Here is a 19,604-nt window from a genome sequence, read left to right on the forward strand (position 1 = left end):
ATATTATATATTATAATATTTAGTAGAATATGTTCATTCAATGGATATATTATGCAATCAAGCACTTCTCATCAGCTACTGATACCAACATCAGTAGCTGGTGCTGTATTGGCATTTGGAGGCTTCTGGGGTACCTCATGGTAAGTTAGCTCTCAATTTAAAAACGCATATATGTATGGTACTCTCTCTGTTTAGCGTTAGGACCACCCTGTTAGCAAAAGCGCCGTGGAGTGGCGGGTGGCTTAACATTCATTTGCAAATGTGTGCAACTGAGACTTTTGCATTATTATGTAGAAGTAGAAATGGCAGCTTCATTGCTGGCTATAGCAGTTGGCTGGGGATTGCTGTGTTTGTTCCTTTCAGGATAACCCCACCCTTTCAAGCATCTGCTATAAGCCTATAAATTGATTGAGCAACTTCCACTTCTGTATTACCAGTTGTTGTATGACCAGCAGAATTTCGCAAGGAAAATATAAAGACCATTTGTTAATTTATTCAATGCTCTGTCTTGCTACTAATTATAAATTCTGTTCGATTTTTGTGGCTGAATCACGTATAAATAACCAATTGTATAAATTTATTTAAAGAAAACAGCGCAGGGTGCTTATTAATATCATTGCACCTGTACTGATTTTATTATGTCCTGTTGCACTTTGTATAGGAAATGCACACAAGGTTTTGGGATATAGCAGATTAATGTTAACTTTTGTTAACACTGTTAACACTTTTTAACATTTTGTTAACTTTGCATTGCATTTAAATCCATGTTTTGGGAAACATTTTGCATTCTGATACTAAAAGTAACTCAGACTTCTTGGGGCCAGCAAAGAGTTCAGGTGGCTGGCTTACCCCTGGCTAGGCGGTGTCCAAAACTGTACAAAACAGCACTGGTTTGTACTGAAATGTATCATTATTGTTGCATCTGACCTTCTGATCACTGGTACCTTCAACCAGTGTGAACTGTCCTTATCAGGACACTTGAGCGAATAAATATCACTTGCTTCAAGATCCTGCTTGACAACTTCTTCCCTGCTGTATTTCCTGTGACCTACAGATTAGACCCAAATCTAATCCGTTTCCGGCTCTTCTGAGGTTTAGCCCCAGCTTTCCAGTTCCAACGCTTTGCCCACTACCTGCAGCTCTGGCCAGTGTGATAAGCCAGGGGTACTATCCACCGCAACCCTGATTTGAAGGAAGAGGTCAGGATTACTAGCCCAGGTGTACCAGCAAGGGGGTACACTAGCAGCGACAGCTACCCAGAAGGACGCGGTTCTGGATGTCTGAGTACAGTGGTGGCAGGGGTGTAAGCTCCTCCTTCTGCGGTTAAATGGCGCATTTGGGATAAGGAAAGGGAACGGTGGCAAAGTAAGCCCATCCGGTTCCCAGCAGCAGCAGACAGGATGGCATAGGCAGTCCATCCTGTCACATATTTTGTTTCCAGTTTTTCTTACGGTCTCCACTATTTGTTTTATTTTACTAGTCATTTTGATTTTCCCTCTCGGGCTGTTGACCCACATGACAGTTAACAAAATGAATAGTTAGTACAGTATCATGTTTTTTGCATTGCTGGCAAAATCAAAGGTTTATTTGGCAAAATGTGGTGTAAACATAAGAAATTGAACTAATATATATCAATAATTGAATGATGCCATGTGTGATTTTGCTGTTTATGTAATAATTGATATTAGACTGCAATTTCAAATCTTCAACAAACTTAAACTGAGCACAGACATTTACTTAATAAAGTACTGCATAATATTCCAAGCTAATTTTAATATATTGCTGTGTATCTTGTCATGAAAATTAGCTTCTCTTTTGTATCTTATGTTTAGGATTCAGGTTTTTTTTTTTTTTTGAGTTTGCAAGTAACATTGTATTGATGGAGGTGCCGTGAAAGCATATTTTACCATTCAGCCGAATACTGAATCCTCCTACATCTGTTATCATGTATCCTTCATTTTCTATATATTTTTACTTGACAATTGATTCTTTATTATTAATCTCAAACACTGCTAACTATGAAATTTGAGATGCATTGAAATTTGGTGTACATTTTATTAATTGTACACTATGTTCTAGAAATAATTCTGTGTAGCAACATACAGTATTATTTACTTTTTTATTAAGTAACCTGTGCTATTTGTGACAGGTTATACTGAGCAACCACAAGTCATTGTGCTGTATAACACTTTTCAATTTTCACTTTCATGTGGTTGCACATTTTACATGGCATACATTCTTATATTTTATAATCTCCATTTCTGCCTTTTAGGCTGAGGAGGCACTCCGAAATCATGGGGAGAGTAAGTGCATGTATACCTGTAAATGTCTATACTATCTTTTTTTTTTCTCCACATTACTACAATGTATTGTCACCTGCTGATGTGTTGTGTTTTTTATTTTTGTTTTTTGGTTTTTTTTTAAACCTCATTGGATTGTATTAGTATGTTTTAATTTAAAAGTATAAATGTCCCCCTTTGAAATGTTTATGATGTAGAAAGAGGAGATAGAGATGTATTTTGATCAGGGTACAATAATCAAAATGGAATGTAATGTTTAAAAAAACACCAAGAAAATAATGCATCATCAGGGTCTGGCTGGCAAATTTTCTCTTTTGCTCTGCAGCCTATTAGGGACATTGTATGTAGCACCCCTTTCCCTAGCAAACCGAAAGTGGTGGTGAAATTTTCTCTCTCGCTTCAATGCCTCCACACGAGTCTTCTGCACAGTATGGTGGGATGTTGACTGTGACTGAATCCACCAGGGGTTGACTTGGGAAGCCCCTTATACCTAACCACACTAACCTTCTAAATAATAATGTACCGCACACTGTGATGCCAACAATCAACTGGATGTTTATTTTGGGGGAAAAAATTGGGAGAGGCGGATTTAACTATGGGGAAACTATGAACGGGATAAATGGGACAGTGGGTGAGAAATGAATTAAAGGCAGCAGTAAAGTAATACCTAAATGACAAGATGTCCGCCACACATACATTCACTGGCGCCCCAAAATGTCCCACAAGGCACCCACACACAGTGTGAAAATATAAATCAACAATAATTACAAGCCTGATGATTTGTGAGTTTAACTAATTAACATTTGTGCACTTGTTGAAACGTTGGTAAATTTCATTATATCTCTGACAGGTAACACAGTCTCAGATATTTTGTGCAGCATTAATAGTGGTCAGTGTTTTGGTGTGGTAGTTTTTTTTTTTTTTGTTTTTTTTTTAAACTTATCTCTCTCCTTTGAAGATGAGTGTCTTAGCCATTGTTGGGTCATGGACTAACTGCATGCCTGATTTTGTTAACTGTCCCTCTCTGCTCACACGCTTTTTGCTAATAGCGGGAGTCTTTCTCTCAGCGCGTAGGTTTGCTTTGCTATGTAATCTCCCTCAGGCTGCTTGATAGTGGATTTTCTGCAGTGATCCAGCTACAAGACCTCTCTGCAACTCTACACCCAGCTTCTCTTTGCATAGCTTGGGTATCCCTCTCTTTCTCTAAACACTTGGTCGTTTCGGCAGATTCTGCTTTCTACACACACCTCGCTCCTTCTCTTGTTGCTGTGACATACTTCACACTCCCAGCAACTCTTCCTGTCAGCTTTCTCCTTCCTGTCTCTCTCTTCTCCTCAGACTCTCTGGTATGGCTGACCACTGCTTCACCCTGCGTTTCCATAACAACTTCAGCACTTGGCTGCTTAGTATAAGCCAGCCTGGTTACAAGTAAAGTAAAAAAATGCAGGTAGTCCATTGACGCAGCCCACTACAGGACTGGCCCAGCGTGGCAGATGCTCCTCTGCCCAGCCAGTCCCTGTGCATCTTAGAGGTTATTTGATTTGTATGCTGTGCTTTTCCGAGAAAGCAAAGATGCATCATTTTGCAGCTGTACCATGGAAATACTTGCTTTCTGTGTATACTTTGGCATAGGCCCATATGTGTAATTGCTGTTTGTAAATACAATAGAAAATATTTGACTGATATGCGAAGGGCTAATTATAGTTGGGATTGCTACATTTTGCTAATTCATGGAAGTTAGAGGGGAGATAATACAAGAAGGAAATTGAACATGTTCTACAGCTGGATTATTTCTGGCTAAGGGCTGATATTTACTGAGAAATTGGGATAAAAATATAATATTATGAACAAAAATATATGGCTTGGGTAAGGCTTCTTAACAGCAATTGAGATATTTACAAAATGTTTGGGGAAATGGGGCTCTTTATGGTCTACAGAGAGTGGGGAATGCCTTCAGGTTAGCCTTAAAGCATGGGGAACAGCAACTTAGTAGTGAGTGGTGAACAGGCTGTGGATATAAATTGTGTAGTTAACATTGTATTCTTACAGGATATCCTCTCTTTATAGGTTAAGCAGGTACTTACTATTTTAGATTTTACAGACTTCCATCCATTAGTTGTAAAGAAGACATCAGCTGACTTGTGCATCGGGCATTTTGTAAACCTAAAGACATTTTCTTCTTTCTCTTTATGATGGCACTATTAGAAGTGAGTGTTTCAATTACGCTTAAACTGTGGTTTTGCATTGCAACCATTAAATTTTGACAGAAAAGGAGTAGTTATTAAAGAGTTAGATTGTTTACTTAACTTTGATTGCAGGTTATCAAAACGGCACAAGCGTCAAGAACCAGTGCAGTCATGTACTTAAAAATTCCAAGACCTTTAGCAGAAGGGTACCAAGGCAGTTGTCTAAGTTCACTAGAAAAATTTGAAACTACTCCTTTTTGAGACTGGCTTTTACACTGGTAATTCTACCCCATAAAGACATTAGGTGACAATTTTACTCTATCCAATTGTACAATATTTGATCACTGCATATGCCAGTAGATAGCACTGACAATGTTAAACTAGTAGCAACATATTGTGATGTGTATTTGTGGAGATATATATAAAAGCATTCATTATTTGAATGCCTACATCTGTCCATTAAAAATGTAATAAACGGATGGACTTCTCGTGGGCAGTACACCATGATGGCCACATTTCAATCCTCTCCTCATGCTCCTTGCGAATCCACACCATCAGTCACCTCTGAGCCTGGTTTTGCCGATTTGGAATCTCAGCCTTCATCGGGATCCAGTCGGGGATAGAGCCGGAGTGTTTGTTGTCTGTGAAGTGTGTTCTTTTCCTTCCCTGGCGTCTGGCCCTGAATTCGGGCCTACCACTAATTATATACCTATCACTCAACACATGGCTATACTGCTGCATACTTATTTTTCTCTGGGCAGCGTTTGAATACACGGACTGTATGAAGGCTCTGAAATTAATTTCTGGCGGAGGAGTTGAAGCAGTATCTTGTATCGGAAGACACCATTAGTAAGCAGTAGATCCCCTGAGTTCAACCCGGCGGGGGATGAACGACACGCTGTTAACCATCTGGGTTGTTCTGGTGCAGACGAAGCTTATCTTCCCTGAGGAACCTGGGGTGCAGCTGCGTGCTGATGCACACACGGAGCGCCTATCAAGATAACACCCGTGTCGGTACCCGACTAGGCCCAAGGAATCCACGCTAGTAAGTGACTGTTCTGACTGCTTCTTACTTGTTTACTTACAGCCTTAGCATTTCTACTGTCGGGGACCACTATTCCACAGCCCTGCTGAGCAAAATCCGCAGAGCCTGACTCCCGTGTCTCGACCACCGTGATGGAACCCCTAGTCAATATAGCAGCACCGTACTCTGACCTGCCCTTGGCTGACTTGATACCTGCCGAACAGGCCTTTCTACTACTACTAATGCCGCAAGTACTGCTGCTGGTTTGGCTGTGTCCCGCTCTCCTCCTGTGTCCCCGCAATAAACCTCTACACTATATATGAGGGCACACCAAATCGGGCCCATAGACCTAATCACCCCACCTGTCACATACTGCCAGTGACATTCACTCTCAAGACACACAGGATCCCACTTTTGAACTTCTTTGTAGCCATCATCCTTAAATGCACACCTTTTCTTAGGGTATTCCATTTTGCATTGGCATTTCTTGCATGTTTATTCCACGATTCCTGCACAAGACTCATATTAACCACAAGACACTTTGGCCTGTGACTACAGTGATACTACACCTGGCCCTGGTTGACCGTCCTACATCATTTGGCTAATCGACTATAAGGTTGCCTTAGGGTGCTAATAATTTTTTTTTGTTTATTTGGTTCTTCAATTAGTACTACCATTTTTGCATTATACTGTTTGCTGTGCAACTGTACTTCTTACTGTGGCTCTTTACCAATGATACTCATTAGTGCAGCTCACTGTTTCTTGTGCAACTATTTCTGGAACCCGCTATACTTTGTCTACATGTGTAAGGCTACTGAGCCATATACCTAATTGAATTGATAGGCTGTTACTGGTTTTTCACCTCAGGCCACTCGCCTCACATTGTTTGATTTCTATGTTTAATGCTGTCTTTGGCTTTGCTAAAGGTAAGAGAGTTCATTGGGATAGCACAGTCACGAACATAAATAGCTGTTTATTGGCCATACTCTATTTGTTGCTAGGCTAGTTTGTATAGAGTGTAACCTAGCTGGAAGCAACATGGATAAATTCTGTAACAAGACAACACCCAAACGAACGGGTGAGCAAGAACAAATCTATTGCGAATAAGAGTACTTACCCTCCTGCCTCGCCCCTCTCCATGGGGAGAGGGATCAGCTATTCCTGTCACTTTCTTCTGCAGTTTCAGATACACCTCAAACTATACTTAACGTTCTTGCTCAACATTATTAACAAAACTTTGAGGCTCTGCAATCTACTTTGGATGCGGCCATATCTAAATATCACTGGCTAGAATTAACACGCTAGAACAGCGAACTAGCAATGCTGAAGATAACATCTTAACACTGCAAAATGGTTCTGAGACACATTCTCAGCAAATGTCTCAGTCAAAGGAAAAGTTAGATGATTTAGAAAATCGTAACCGTAGAAACAACCTTCATTTCATTGACATCCCAGAATCAGTCAAGGGATCTAAGTTACTTTCCTATCTAAGCCAGGATCTCATAGTTGCCTTAATCCTTCAACACAAAATAGTTTCCCCACATATAGAACAAGCCCATCGATGGGGGTCGACTAGAGAAAGTACTAGGCCCCGACCTGCTATAGCATGGTTTTTAGATTTCAGAGACGAGGAAAAAATTCTGATTCAGTGGTTGAAACACCTGGCTATAAATGATAATACACTACTGATTTTCCAGGATTACACAGCCATGCTAACACAAAAACAAAAAGAATTCACACCACTTTGAAAATTCCTAGCAACTAAAAACAGACGCTTTGCACTTTTATGAGCAGCCAGACTTAGAATAATTGAGAACGACCGCACTATTATTTTTGATCACTCGGACGCTGCCAAACGGTATCTTCAGGCAGTCACTCCACCTCCTCGTTCATCACATAGTACCCGCCCACCTCCTCACACATCACCTTGATTGGCGTTATGTTGCACGCAACTTCTAATTCAGATACACAAGTGTAGTCTACAACTACAATGACTAATTTTTTGAGATTTGATCATTTAACATGAACACTCTCATTATTTTTGATTTATTTTTTTATTTTTTTTCTTTCCCACAATAATACATTTTGTATTGTATTTTATGCTCTCTGGCTTAACTCCAAGAGTTCATTTGTTTTTAGATTTGGTTAGGAAAATATTAGAAAATGTTTTGAGGTTTGATAATTATAGTGACATGTTTTTCATATGCATCTATCTAATGTTATTCAATGTCCAAATTACTATTTGCCGCTTGCAGGGACATGAGGCTCGTCCTTTATGATTTTGCTATTTTATGAAAGCAGATGAAGTGCACTCTGGTGACCTCTTCTCAAACTCTGTTTCATCTATATTCCACCCATTGCGGGAGATGGTTTAGCTATGCAGTCCTAATGATCTGATTCTCCCTTTCCCATCCTCCTGCAGACTTTCACTATGGTTGCGTGGAATTTTGGTGGACTAAATTTCCTCTTAAAAAATAAGTCATTCCCCACCTTAAGAAATCCCATGCTGATGGAGCTTTTTGCAGGAGACTCATTGGAGAGACTCTGATGATCTCACCTTGCAACTGGCTGGATAGGAGATTGTCTATCGGCACCTCATGCTGCGAAAGCTAGAGGGTTTGCTATAGTGATTGCGATACACCTCCAATATACAATTTTGGACATGGTCATGGAACCGAATGGTTGATACCTTCTTCTCTATGTAACATAGAGACATGTCCTATATCTAACATATATGTCAAAACATGGCACAACAAGATATTTTTTCTTTCCCTTGTCCAACTGGTATTGCAACGTGATACCCTTAACCTAGTTTATTGCAGTCAACTTTAACTCTGTTGTAAATCCGAAACTTGATAGGTCCAGTGTTACTTCCATGACCAGACCGGCTGACTATGACTACTTCTCTGGACTGGCGCTTTTGTGTGGTAGACCCATGGCGCTTGTTGACCCAAACAGAATGTGTACTCTTTTTACTCTAATGTTCATGGTTCGTTTTCCAGAATAGATTACATACTTGTTGCCGACTCGTTGATGCTTTTGGTTCTTAAAATGTGTACATAATCGACATTGTCATTTCAGACCAGGGGGTAGATTTACTAAAGCTTCTATAAAGGAAGAGTGGTGGTATTGCCCACAGCAACCAATCAGATTCCTGTTCTCATTTATCCAGTACATTCTAGAAAATGATACCTAGAATCTGATTGGTTGCTATGGGTAACACCTCCACTGCTCCTTTTTAGAAGCTATAGTAAATTTCCCCCCAGGTCGTGATCTCACTGACCCTCTAATTACCATATTCATGCCAGAAGACGGCATTGTAGATTCCCCTCATGCCTGCATAGCTCTGACCATTCCCAACAGTATTTGAGACATAGATGGGCTGAGTACTTGGACGATAACATTGACCGCTGGGATGACACCATACTTTTTTGTGAAACTTTGAAATTGGTTATGCACAGTCATATCATATTGTGTATTTCCATCCATTGCAAAAAGACGAGAGACTCTTATGAAGACTTTCGCAAAACATTGGTGGAAACTGCCCTTGTTGCTCAGAGAGAATCGTGACAACTGCTGGAAAGCTTCCTAACTTGCCAAACAGCAGAATAACTGCACGAAAAACAAATTGTTTATGTGGAGTAATAAGGCTGGTAAGCTCTTTCATAATCTAACAAAGTCCCAAAAGCGCAGAGAACAAATAGTAGCCCTTAAGTCATCGACCTCTACGGAGCTCCTCACTGATTTGGAAAAGATAATTGAAGTTTTTCAGAAATATTACTTATGTTAGAACTTATAGAGGAGACCCTCTGAATCATAAATTAATATCTAAATTATTAGGCGAAGCCAAGTTTCTCAGCTTAGACGCTCATAAGGCATTTGACTCTGTGGCCTTGGCCGTTCCTTCACGTGGTTCTCTCGCATAGCCGTTTTGACACTGATTTGAGGGTTCTGATTACTTTCTATTACACTTCCCCTACTACATCACAGTTTGTCAATGGCCACAGCCTTTGACGATGTCGAGAGGCACTCGCCTGGGGTGCCCTCTTTCACCACTGCTTTTTAATTTTAGTTTTGGATGCAATGGTCAGGATTCTGCTAAGTTGCAGTCTCCTTGAGGGGATCAAGGTTGACAACAATGAATTTAAACTGACGGCCTTTGACGATGTTATGATCTACATCTCCAATCCGGAAGCATCACTCAAACCCCTTATGGATCGCATAGTTCCACAGTAAGTCCACAGTAAGTGGACATAAGTCCACAGTCCACCATTGTGTGCCGTTTTGGGCACACAATGTTCCTTTAATATGGGCGTGGTTGGTCATACCATACTTGGGCATCCAACTCCCAATGTTCATTCCCTTTATACGCTCTAAATTTCTAAAGCAATAGCTGCAGCTGAGTGGGAAATGCGGGGTTGGGAGTGTCTTAAGTCTCCTATGGAGGTCGAATTAACTTAATTAAGATGATCACCTCTCCTATACCCCCTTCAGGTATTACCGCTGTTGTTGACAAAATCGGATCATGTTAAACTAGATGCGGCTTTTCACTGCTTTATTTGGATCTCCAAGAAACCGAGAATTGGCCTGGTGAAAGTAAAACAACCAAGAGACAGAGGTGGCCTCAATTTACCAAACACTTCTGCTATAGCCAAGCGGCCCAATTATGTCACCTTAGAGATTTGCTACATAACACAACCACTTGTACAGCTTTGGACCAGGGTTTCCTCCCTGGAGTCAGTTTAAGGGCCTTTATTCATCTCCACGTACAGGAATTGCCTGATTACATTTTACACAACCCATTACTGTTGACTACCCAAAAGTTCTGGCATCAAGTGTGCTGTTTGTATTCTCTAAATCTCCATGCATCCATACATCTCCCTCTCTTCCATAACCCAGACTTTCAGGACTGTATGACTTTCTATCCCTTCACTGATTGGGCAAATATGAACATCACCACAATTTGACCATTGGTAGATAAAATAACTCGTAAACCCATGACCCATGCTCAGGCTACTGCAGTTTATCCCTTTGTTCGTCCTTACTATTTAACATTTTTTCAATGTTGGCATTATATCAGTACTGTGCTACGTAAATTCTTCACAATTGACTGGGATAACCCAATAAATGTTATACCGTCCAAACCAGTCCCAACACACAAGGCTATTTCACAACATTTTTCTTTGTCAAGCTATCAGTTTGACTATGACAAACCGAAAATGGGTCTCTCTCTGTGGTGGGACAAGTTTACCAATCTGATTCAACATGTCCTATTAAAAGCTCTGGCCAAATCAATATGTACACTACCGGCTATGACCTATACGAAAATGTTCTTGAATATTTACATCAGGCCTACCTTTCTCCCACCCGTTGATTCCAAATTGGCCTTTCAGATACTCCCCTTTGCCTAAAGTGTATCTCCCCAAGCAGATTTGTTCCACTGCTTTTGGGAGTCCTTCAAATTGAACTTATCTGAACCCAGATATGGAGATTCTCCATAACCCACTTGGTGAGCTATATGCCCCCCTATCCCCAGAGTAGGCGTTTTTTGGAATACTCCCAACAGAATTTAATGCAAGCAGGGGTTGCGGTAAGTTACAACTTGCTATCTCGGCTGCAGCCAAGAAAAGCATACTCCAGGTCTGGGCCCAGATTGCTCCTCCTGTGTTTATTCTTTAGAGAAAAACTTTATCACATATTCCGCATGGATTGGTTTGAAATCTCTTTACAAAAGAATTCCAGAGTGAAGCACTTTTTTCGACACTTGGAAGAGCTTGATAGATATCCTCCTCCCTTGAGGTCTTCGGACAAAAGTCTGAAAAAGCTTTCATCACACTTAGTGGTTTGAGCTAAGGATGTGTGCTAATAACCCTCCGATTGCATTATCTCAACCCTGATATTCATCTCACACCTAGGAGTGAAGTGCCCGTCTCTCTCTGTGTTTATAAGGTGTATAACTCGACTGGTTTGTTGACTGGCTTCTTTGGACGGCTGTGGTATTTGTTGGCTAGCCGTGATTGGATGTCTCTTGTTCTTCTTTTTTCTTTATTTATGTATATAACCTATGTTTGCATGATCTCGATTTGTTACATTGTAGTGCATTATCTACCACAATAACAATTATTATATATTAAAAAAAATCTGTGCAAAAGTTATGGTAAAGCCTTTCCTCAATATCTATGTATATATTAAAAAAACAAAAACCCCTCTAAATGGATGTTGTTAATCACAAAGCACTTCTGTCACATGTGCTTTGTGATTAACAATGATTAGCACAGAGATATTAAACTTTTGTAGTTTCTTTCAACCAGAGATAGATAAAATAAGCAGACCGCAAACGACCATTTGGTCGTCTTGCCTTGTAGAAAGTTAGTTGATTCAGACATGTGGCCAGTGATCATCTGTATTTGATGTTTGCACAATATGGGGATATGTTATTTTGTCACATGATGTGTTAGATTATGTTATTATGCTGTTTAGGCACTTTTATGTTTAACCGGGAGAGCTCCGTATAGTGTTCTTAATTTTTTCAATATTTAGTGACGTCACGCAGCTTTGTGATCTGTATCTGATTCCGTCTTTATTTATATCTCCATGAGACTAGATAGCTTTGATCCTGCTGCTTTATTAAAGTGGTTATTTTTTCCCTATTTAACCTTGTGAAAATATTGTCCTGCTTATTTACAAATGCTCCTTTTACTCTACCTCCTGAATAAAATGAATTTGTTGCTAAAGTTAATGCCTAAAAGTAAAATCTGTTAATAAAAGATGAAAACTGTTTTGTTTTTTATATGCGGTATGTCTACTGACTGTACAGCACTGATAGTTAATCTGCTTTTAGGTCTGACTGACATAATTAGTGATTATTGACTACTTCCTAATCCCTAGTTTTTTCAAGTGCCTACCATAGCTGGGTGCGTTTTTAGTGGCTGCCTTTGGTGACATCTGAACTTTTATGTTTTACTGTATTTTCTTAATTTTTCTACGTCTACTACATCTATTGGCGGCATCCCTCAGCTGCCACTGGGGATGCCTGGAGCAGGCAATGGAGGTGCCGACAGCCTGCTCCCGCTGTGGGATTGCCTCTAAACTGCATCAGGCCATAACTGGCAGGGAAGACACGGCAACAATTGTAAGTGGATCTGGAGCAGGGTTCGGGCTAGTACTCATGGTTCCAATGCCTTGACACCAGCACTAGGTGGGGCACTTCCTAGTGAAGTGGGCAGAATTAGGTCCCAAACGCCACGATTCCCGGTGAATCGCGGTATATGGCCCGCTGCGATTGCGTCATGCCGCCACAGGGGGCGGGGCAAAAATGAAGGGATTTTTGGCGCTCTGCCCACCTCACGCCCACCGCCACTGGCAGGCTCCCGGAAGAGAGCTGAAGAAAGTTGGCAAGTATGATATTAACATTATTGGGTACTAAATTGGAACAAATAAAAGTTGCACACTTACTGTACCAAATACACAATTCTGTTGTTCAGTTTTTTTATGTTTCCATATTGACATAATTTATTTAATGTAAATGTTTTTCAATGGGTTTGTTATTTGTTTTTTTAAATAAGTCATTTAGTAGGATGCCTCGCTTGTAGGAAACTTTATTTATTTTTTTTTCTGAAAGTTACCGTTATAGTGAGTCTGCTACTTTTTGTTTATAAATTGATTACTCTGCATGAAGTCTGAGTAGTTTGCAGGGCATGATAAATGAATTATATGAGCACAAAAGAGATCTTGTCATTTGTTTTTCCTGTGGGTCATTTCATTGTGTAAGCTGTCCATATAGTCTATAATTATGTTAAATTTTGTGTATGGATGAACTCGGAGGTGGAACTAGCGAGCTGTGGGCTCCAGTGCACGGAGGAGTTAACGGCTGCCCCTAACACTCTGCATCTACCATGCAGTGGGCCCCGGTGCACTGCACCTGCAGCAACAATGGTAGTATTGCCACTGGATGAACGTTAACATTAGGTTGAATATCCTCAATGTGAATGAGCGGAGCACCTTCCTTTCCTGATTGAAACCCGTTCCTCTTGGAATGCTGTTTTAATATTGTTAGTCATTGAAATCCTGCATTAAAGGACACTAAACCTAAAATACAAGATACTTTTTTTTTGTAAAACTAATTAGCAGTTTTCACGCAAAGTATATATTTATGTATTTTACATTTGCTACACAAGTGCAAGTAAGCTAATGTTCTATAAAATCAGCTACTCTATTCTTAGAAATGTTTAATTACATGTGTGCATGTTTTTTAAATGTAGTAATTTACTTTACTGGTCAGTTTTCTTAATATGTTGGAGGTCATTGGTTTGCATCATTAATTTGCTGGTGAGCTGTATGTTGCTGGTCATTATGCATTGTCTTTAAAGCTTTCCTACCACTGAATTAAAGGTGGTAGTCCACTGCCTCCCTCCTCACCCCTAAATCAGACCCCCAGAGGCTACTGTTTACAACTGGCTTTTGATTGGTCACCATGCTATTATTTAAAGTTAACTTATTTGATCTGCCAGTTCTGTTCAGAACACATAGAACCCCCTGAAATATGGATACATGTAAAAGCCAACAAGACTGAGGTTGGGGTGGACTGCACTACCATCTTTTATTTAAATGTACTTTGTGGCTTTGCTTTGGCATCACAGTACAGTTCCACTTTTGAAGCAATGAGATGGACTGTTACTTAAAGTAAACAAGGCTAAAGAAAGCATATAAATTTTTTCTGGACTCTGATGCGTTAAATAGCGTTTTCATGTTTTATCATCACACCTTACTAAATACTTTATCTATCTGTTCTGACATCAGAAGCAGTCATGCTGTGATGCAGCATTTTAAGTAGAGATGCTTACTGACCCCCGTGTTTTGGTTTTGGTTTTGGATCTAGATTACCGTCGTGTTTTGGTTTTGGTTTTGCAAAACCACCATTGCGTGTTTTGGTTTTGTTTTGCTATTTTGTTGAAAAACCAATGTTTTTGGGCATAAAATAACCAAATTTAGTGCTCCACCTGTTTCTTGGATAAGTAATGTAATTGTAAAGCTAATAAATTATCCAAAAAAAACAGTTTAATTCCTGGTAGGTAGGCCTTCATTAATTCTACACACAAACCAGATTGTCTTCCTCTTCACCCATGCATATTGGCAATGCAGCCATCGTCTTTGGGTGTATAATTACAACCTACACTTATAGTTAAATATGTAAAGAAATGGACAAAGGCGGTTTGGTTTCTGTCTCTATAGCCCCCCCCCCCCGCCCTCCACTTGTAGTTGAATAGAAAAAAAGCAGCCTGGATTGACTGAACAATATAAAAAATAGATGGACCAAGGTAGTTTGGTGGCTGTCTGTGACCTTCCCCGCCCTCCACTTGTAGTAGAATAGAAAAAAAAGCGGACTGCATAGACTGTAGAATTAGAATATAAAAAGAAATGGACAAAGGCAGTTTGGTATCTGTCTGCATCAGATCCCCTCTCCACTAGGAGTAAAATAGAAAACTATTCAGCCGTTATATAATCTAGAATATAAATAGAAATTGAGAAAGGCAATTTGGTATCTGTCTGCATCATAATCATCAACATCCTCATTAGCGCCCTCGTCGCCTACACAAATCTCCCCCTCATCCTCTTCTAATTCCAAAGTGGCATCCTCAATTTGTGTATCACCGGCTACACTTGGGCTGTTCAGGCACACATCAGCAGAACTGCTGAAATGGCCCTTCTTTATGGGTACGTTATCAGAATGCCCACGATTAGACATACCACTGGTGGATGGACTCTCCACAGGGATTGGTGTCATTTCTGATTCAGAGCATACATTATCCTCTAATGCCTTACTGTTTTCTTGCAGCTCGGCTTTCACGCGTAACAGTAGTTGTGCACCACTTTTAGACTGCAAATTACTTGGTCTTGCTTGCTCATGAGTGACCTTACAAGAAGAAGTCTCAGTAATATTTTTAGATCTGGCAGTAATAGAGAAAGGCGAAGGGCTCATTCTTTCTTTGCCACTGCGTGTGTAGAATGACATGTTGGCAATTTTTTTTTTTTTAATCGCCAGTTAACTTTTCCTCAGTTACACTTCTTTTTCGCTTCAACACGGTAAATGTTTTTTTGGTGTGTATATTTTTGACTGATTTCAAAAGACTGTGTAGTTTGACATTGCCTTTGCCAGATGACGTACTGGGAACACTACCATCAGGACTGGTGACAGAACCTGGTTGCTGATTCTGCTCATATGTGGACTGCTTTGAATCCATTATGAGCCCAAAGCACTTGTAGTGCTACAAATTGTTTTAGATACTGCTGACAAATAGAACTTTTGACAGCCAGAAATATTAATGCAAAAGAATGGGGGACACCCCAAAAGAACTTGTAGTGCAAAAAATTAACCAGCGTGTGCTGTTAGATAAGACTTTCAGCACCAGAAAAATTGTTGTTTTACAGTGGGGGATATGGGACACCCCCAAGCACTTGTAGTGCCAAATATTGAAAAAAAAAAAAAGACTCCTCTATCCTCCTCTCTTCTCTTCTCTATCAATTGTTATCAGAATTGTATGAAGAATAAGGTATATTATCTGTCCCTGCTCTAATCAGCCTGTGACTGCACCCTGCTCTGTCCCTCTGTCAAATGGCGATGGATTGCTGTGGAGGCAGGTATTTAAAATTTTCAAGCATCACGAGAACCGAGCCCCGAGATCCGACGACGTCACAATGACGTTTGGCCTCGATTTGGAATCTGAGCGGGCGGGAGAGTATCGGCTCGGTACTCGGATAGGCAAAGTTCGAGCGGGTTCGATTCTCTGGGAACCGAGCCCGCCCATCTCTAATTTTAAGTAGGTATATGGAACGGAAAGCTTTAAATATATTTTATAATATCATCTACTGTAGGGATAATACTAGGCATTGAGCATTATACTCATTTTCTTTTCCTTCCTTCCTTCTCCTTTAAACTAGCTAGTTGACTGTTTGATTTACTGAATGCTACATTTTAATCACCAAAGCATTATTCAGTATTTTACCCATTTATGACACCAAATAATTTGTCCTATAGTTTCAAACATCTGTTTTACAGTCATGACTTATTATGAAAGCAGCAAAGAATAGAAAATTATTATACAAGTAATATTTGACATATACCATTTGACTGTATTGGAGTGTTGTTCATAGTTCAGTATATTTTATTTTGTTTAGGTGATGATCAGCAGACGCCAACAAAGGCTGGGGGGACCTTAGAGGATCAAATAAATGCATGCAAAACCACTGAGCCTGCAGTAGGTAAGTGGATGAAGTATAAAATTTTTTACAAGGACATCTCCCAGAGCAAAAAACACATTTTTTTTATTTTTTTTGCACAGAGTGCTGCACACTGCAAGTTGCTTACATGTGACCTTAGAACCCACAGTTCATTGAGTAACAACAAGGTGTGAAAAGTGATCAAAGGGATAACAACAATGTTGGAGGACCTCTTTCCTTTAGCTTTTTCTATTTTGTTCCTCAGAAGCTAAATTGGATTGAGAACTGGTGACTTTAAACGCTAGACCAGTTAGCTGATTTCACTATTGTGTTCTTGGAGCCACGCCTTTCAAATATCCTTTAGCAATAAAACATTGCTCTACTCTTATCCTTGGACCACATATGATGGTCACCTCTCTATGCTCCCTGCGTTTGGTCAAAGGGTTACATACAATACAAATATATCCACAAGTACACCTACTCATTTTAAAACCCCTTTGTTTTTGTTTTCTTTAATCCACCTTACTTCAACTCTTCAAAATAACACACCCCCTCCTTTCCTTCTTTTTCACATTTCAGAAAATTATTTATTCTATCTCTGTTTTATGCTTTTCTTTGATTCTCCATGTTGCACACTGAAAGATTTCTAGTCGACAGATTTAAGTACAGAGTCTTCTTTAAGCTCTGTTTATCTCAAAGCTTCAACCAATTAGAAAAAAATCTAACTTTCCAATGCAAACCTCTTAATATATATAATGATCTGACACACAGGATACATTTTCTTTCTTTTTCTTTTTAAGAAGTGGGGTTGGAAATAGGATTTTTCATGATTGGTTTTGGACAACTTTGGTTCAAGTGCCTTAATCGACGTATATAAAATGTATCCTTTTTGGTTTAGACCAAAGAAACAACCAATACATAAATGTAATATTAAAAAAGGTCTTGTCTGTTTTTCTAAAAATTTTGTATATGGTAATTGATAAATCTATAAAACATAAATAAGTGCAGGCAACATAAAATCTAAATAATTAGTTAACCAATGTGGTTATTGTAGAAAATGTATATAAATATAAAAAATAAATACACATGTTTTGAAATTGTATCCTAGGGAGGTTAAGAGGGTGGTTGAGGAATTTGAAAAGCTTGCCTGGCAAGGTGGTTTTTCAGAGAATGCTTCAAAGTTATACCGCTTTCATACTGCCGCCCCGGGTTTTTCAAGCCGGGTTTTTGCCGGGGCTCGGAGCGTCACAGCTCAGAAACACCATTCATACTGCACCTCGGACCCGGGAATTTCCCGGGTTGACCCCATTCATACTGCACAAGTCTGTGCCCTGGCAATTTGTGGGAGTCATCACCAGAGCAGTTTTTATTGGCCGAGGAGCAGGAGATAGAGGCCCCAGGAGGTCTTGCTACCCCCCTGGTCTACTGTCAACTTTTATCTCTATACCTATTGCACAATGACATGAATAATGCCCGCTATCTGTGGAAAAGAGTCCCACCTGCTGTTAAATCTGCCAGTGCAGAGCTTGGTTGGATTTGGGAGGTGGGGCAGAGGATCTGGCAAAGAGAATTCCCAGGAATTTATGCTGCCATAGCTGCCCATCAATGGTCTGAAAACATACAACCAGTCATGGAGGCTGTACGAGATGCAACACGGCAGCGTGCATTTGGACTGGTGTTACAAGCTTACACATCATTTCTGCTGATGATTTAGCAGCCTTTGTTGGACTTCCTGTGGAAGAAGCTGTTAAAGGTGTCTTAGAACAAGGTTGGCAGGCCGATTCTGCAACGCGCATGATCCCCAACGAACAGCAGCTGGCTAGACTCACCGACTACGTGGCTTTCCTAGAGAACTAGAGCTCCCTCCCAGCCTGACATCAAGAATGTGCAAAAGTTAGGCAGAGGGGGCATTCTCCACACTTCATAGCCCGTTCTTCTAAATCCTCCGACTGAACAATCACTATACTCTTGCAGGCCAGGCACACTCCTCATCTTGTGAGCTGTGCTAGGACTGAAAGGGTTTGAGGATGGGAGAAAGTATCAAAAGGCAGACTTTGAAATTTGGCTTGTGTGGGAGTTAACTACTTTGCTGCCAGAAAGGCCTACAGTCCTATACATAGTGATATACTCTGACAAAAATGGTGTTGGCTATTTTAAGAAGGTTTAGCAATAGTTATTAACTTTGATTCACTCTAATGTGCGTTAATAGGTTACAGTTGCCTGTTTTGTTTGAGTTAAGACTCATGCAGTGGAAAAGTCTTAATGGAACATCCTCTTATAGCAGTTTTCCAGAGGTGAGTTTTTCCAGTCTCCTTACTAGTAGTGCAATATATTAGCATATCATTTCCTCCTAGTAATTACAGACCTATGGAACATTCTGTAAGTTGTTTTCACAATGACACTGCAGTGTCACACTGATTTTGGACAATCGGGTGTCTCCATTCCCAGGTCGGTCCTGGTTTAACCATATACTGGACAGTCCCTATACACAAAGCTTCACAAAGTTCCTGTCATTGTAAATAAATAACGTAGCACAGTAACTGAAGCTGGACAGAAGCAATTTAACCATCAGAAATCTCTCTTGAGAATACAGTCGATGCCCTGGTTTCATGGGGAACCTTCAGTGTACTGCTGCTTATTGTAATGGGAAATGAGTTACCACCAGTAAAAGTCGTCGTATGTCCTGCCTCATCCTGACATAGCAAATGGATTTCTCCAACAATTGATGGGTTTTTACAGAGACCTCACAGAAGATGTAATGTATGCACTTCAGGGTGATTATTACCTCCAGACACTGCATGGAAATTACAGCGGTGTTACCCTGCAGCCTGATATTTAATGCCCTTAGTGAAGAACATGACAGAATAAAATGTTTAT

At 40.1% G+C, this 19,604-nt stretch overlaps 1 protein-coding gene, 1 long non-coding RNA gene and 1 pseudogene across 9 annotated transcripts in view; 2 read left to right on the forward strand and 1 right to left on the reverse strand.

Annotated features, from left to right (window-relative positions):
• The window catches only part of LOC142158614 (uncharacterized), a 183,368-nt gene that overhangs the window by 40,093 nt on the left and 123,671 nt on the right, over positions 1-19,604 (reverse strand). The window lies entirely within an intron of this gene.
• LOC142158612 (uncharacterized) overlaps positions 1-19,604 on the forward strand; it is a 220,247-nt gene that overhangs the window by 19,572 nt on the left and 181,071 nt on the right. For 7 of the 8 annotated variants that reach the window (XM_075212730.1, XM_075212735.1, XM_075212734.1 and 4 more), the window contains exons 5-6: positions 2,273-2,303; positions 16,686-16,769. In XM_075212730.1, the coding sequence (XP_075068831.1) occupies positions 2,273-2,303; positions 16,686-16,769 (115 nt within the window). Of the gene's footprint in view, positions 1-2,272; positions 2,304-16,685; positions 16,770-19,604 lie in introns of those variants that run through there. The other variant, XM_075212737.1, reaches the window with a different exon arrangement.
• Positions 18,144-18,584, forward strand: LOC142157939 (COP9 signalosome complex subunit 8 pseudogene; annotated as a pseudogene).

The sequence above is a fragment of the Mixophyes fleayi genome, chromosome 5 (genome assembly GCF_038048845.1).
Source record: "Mixophyes fleayi isolate aMixFle1 chromosome 5, aMixFle1.hap1, whole genome shotgun sequence".
NCBI classification, from domain to species: domain Eukaryota; kingdom Metazoa; phylum Chordata; class Amphibia; order Anura; family Limnodynastidae; genus Mixophyes; species Mixophyes fleayi.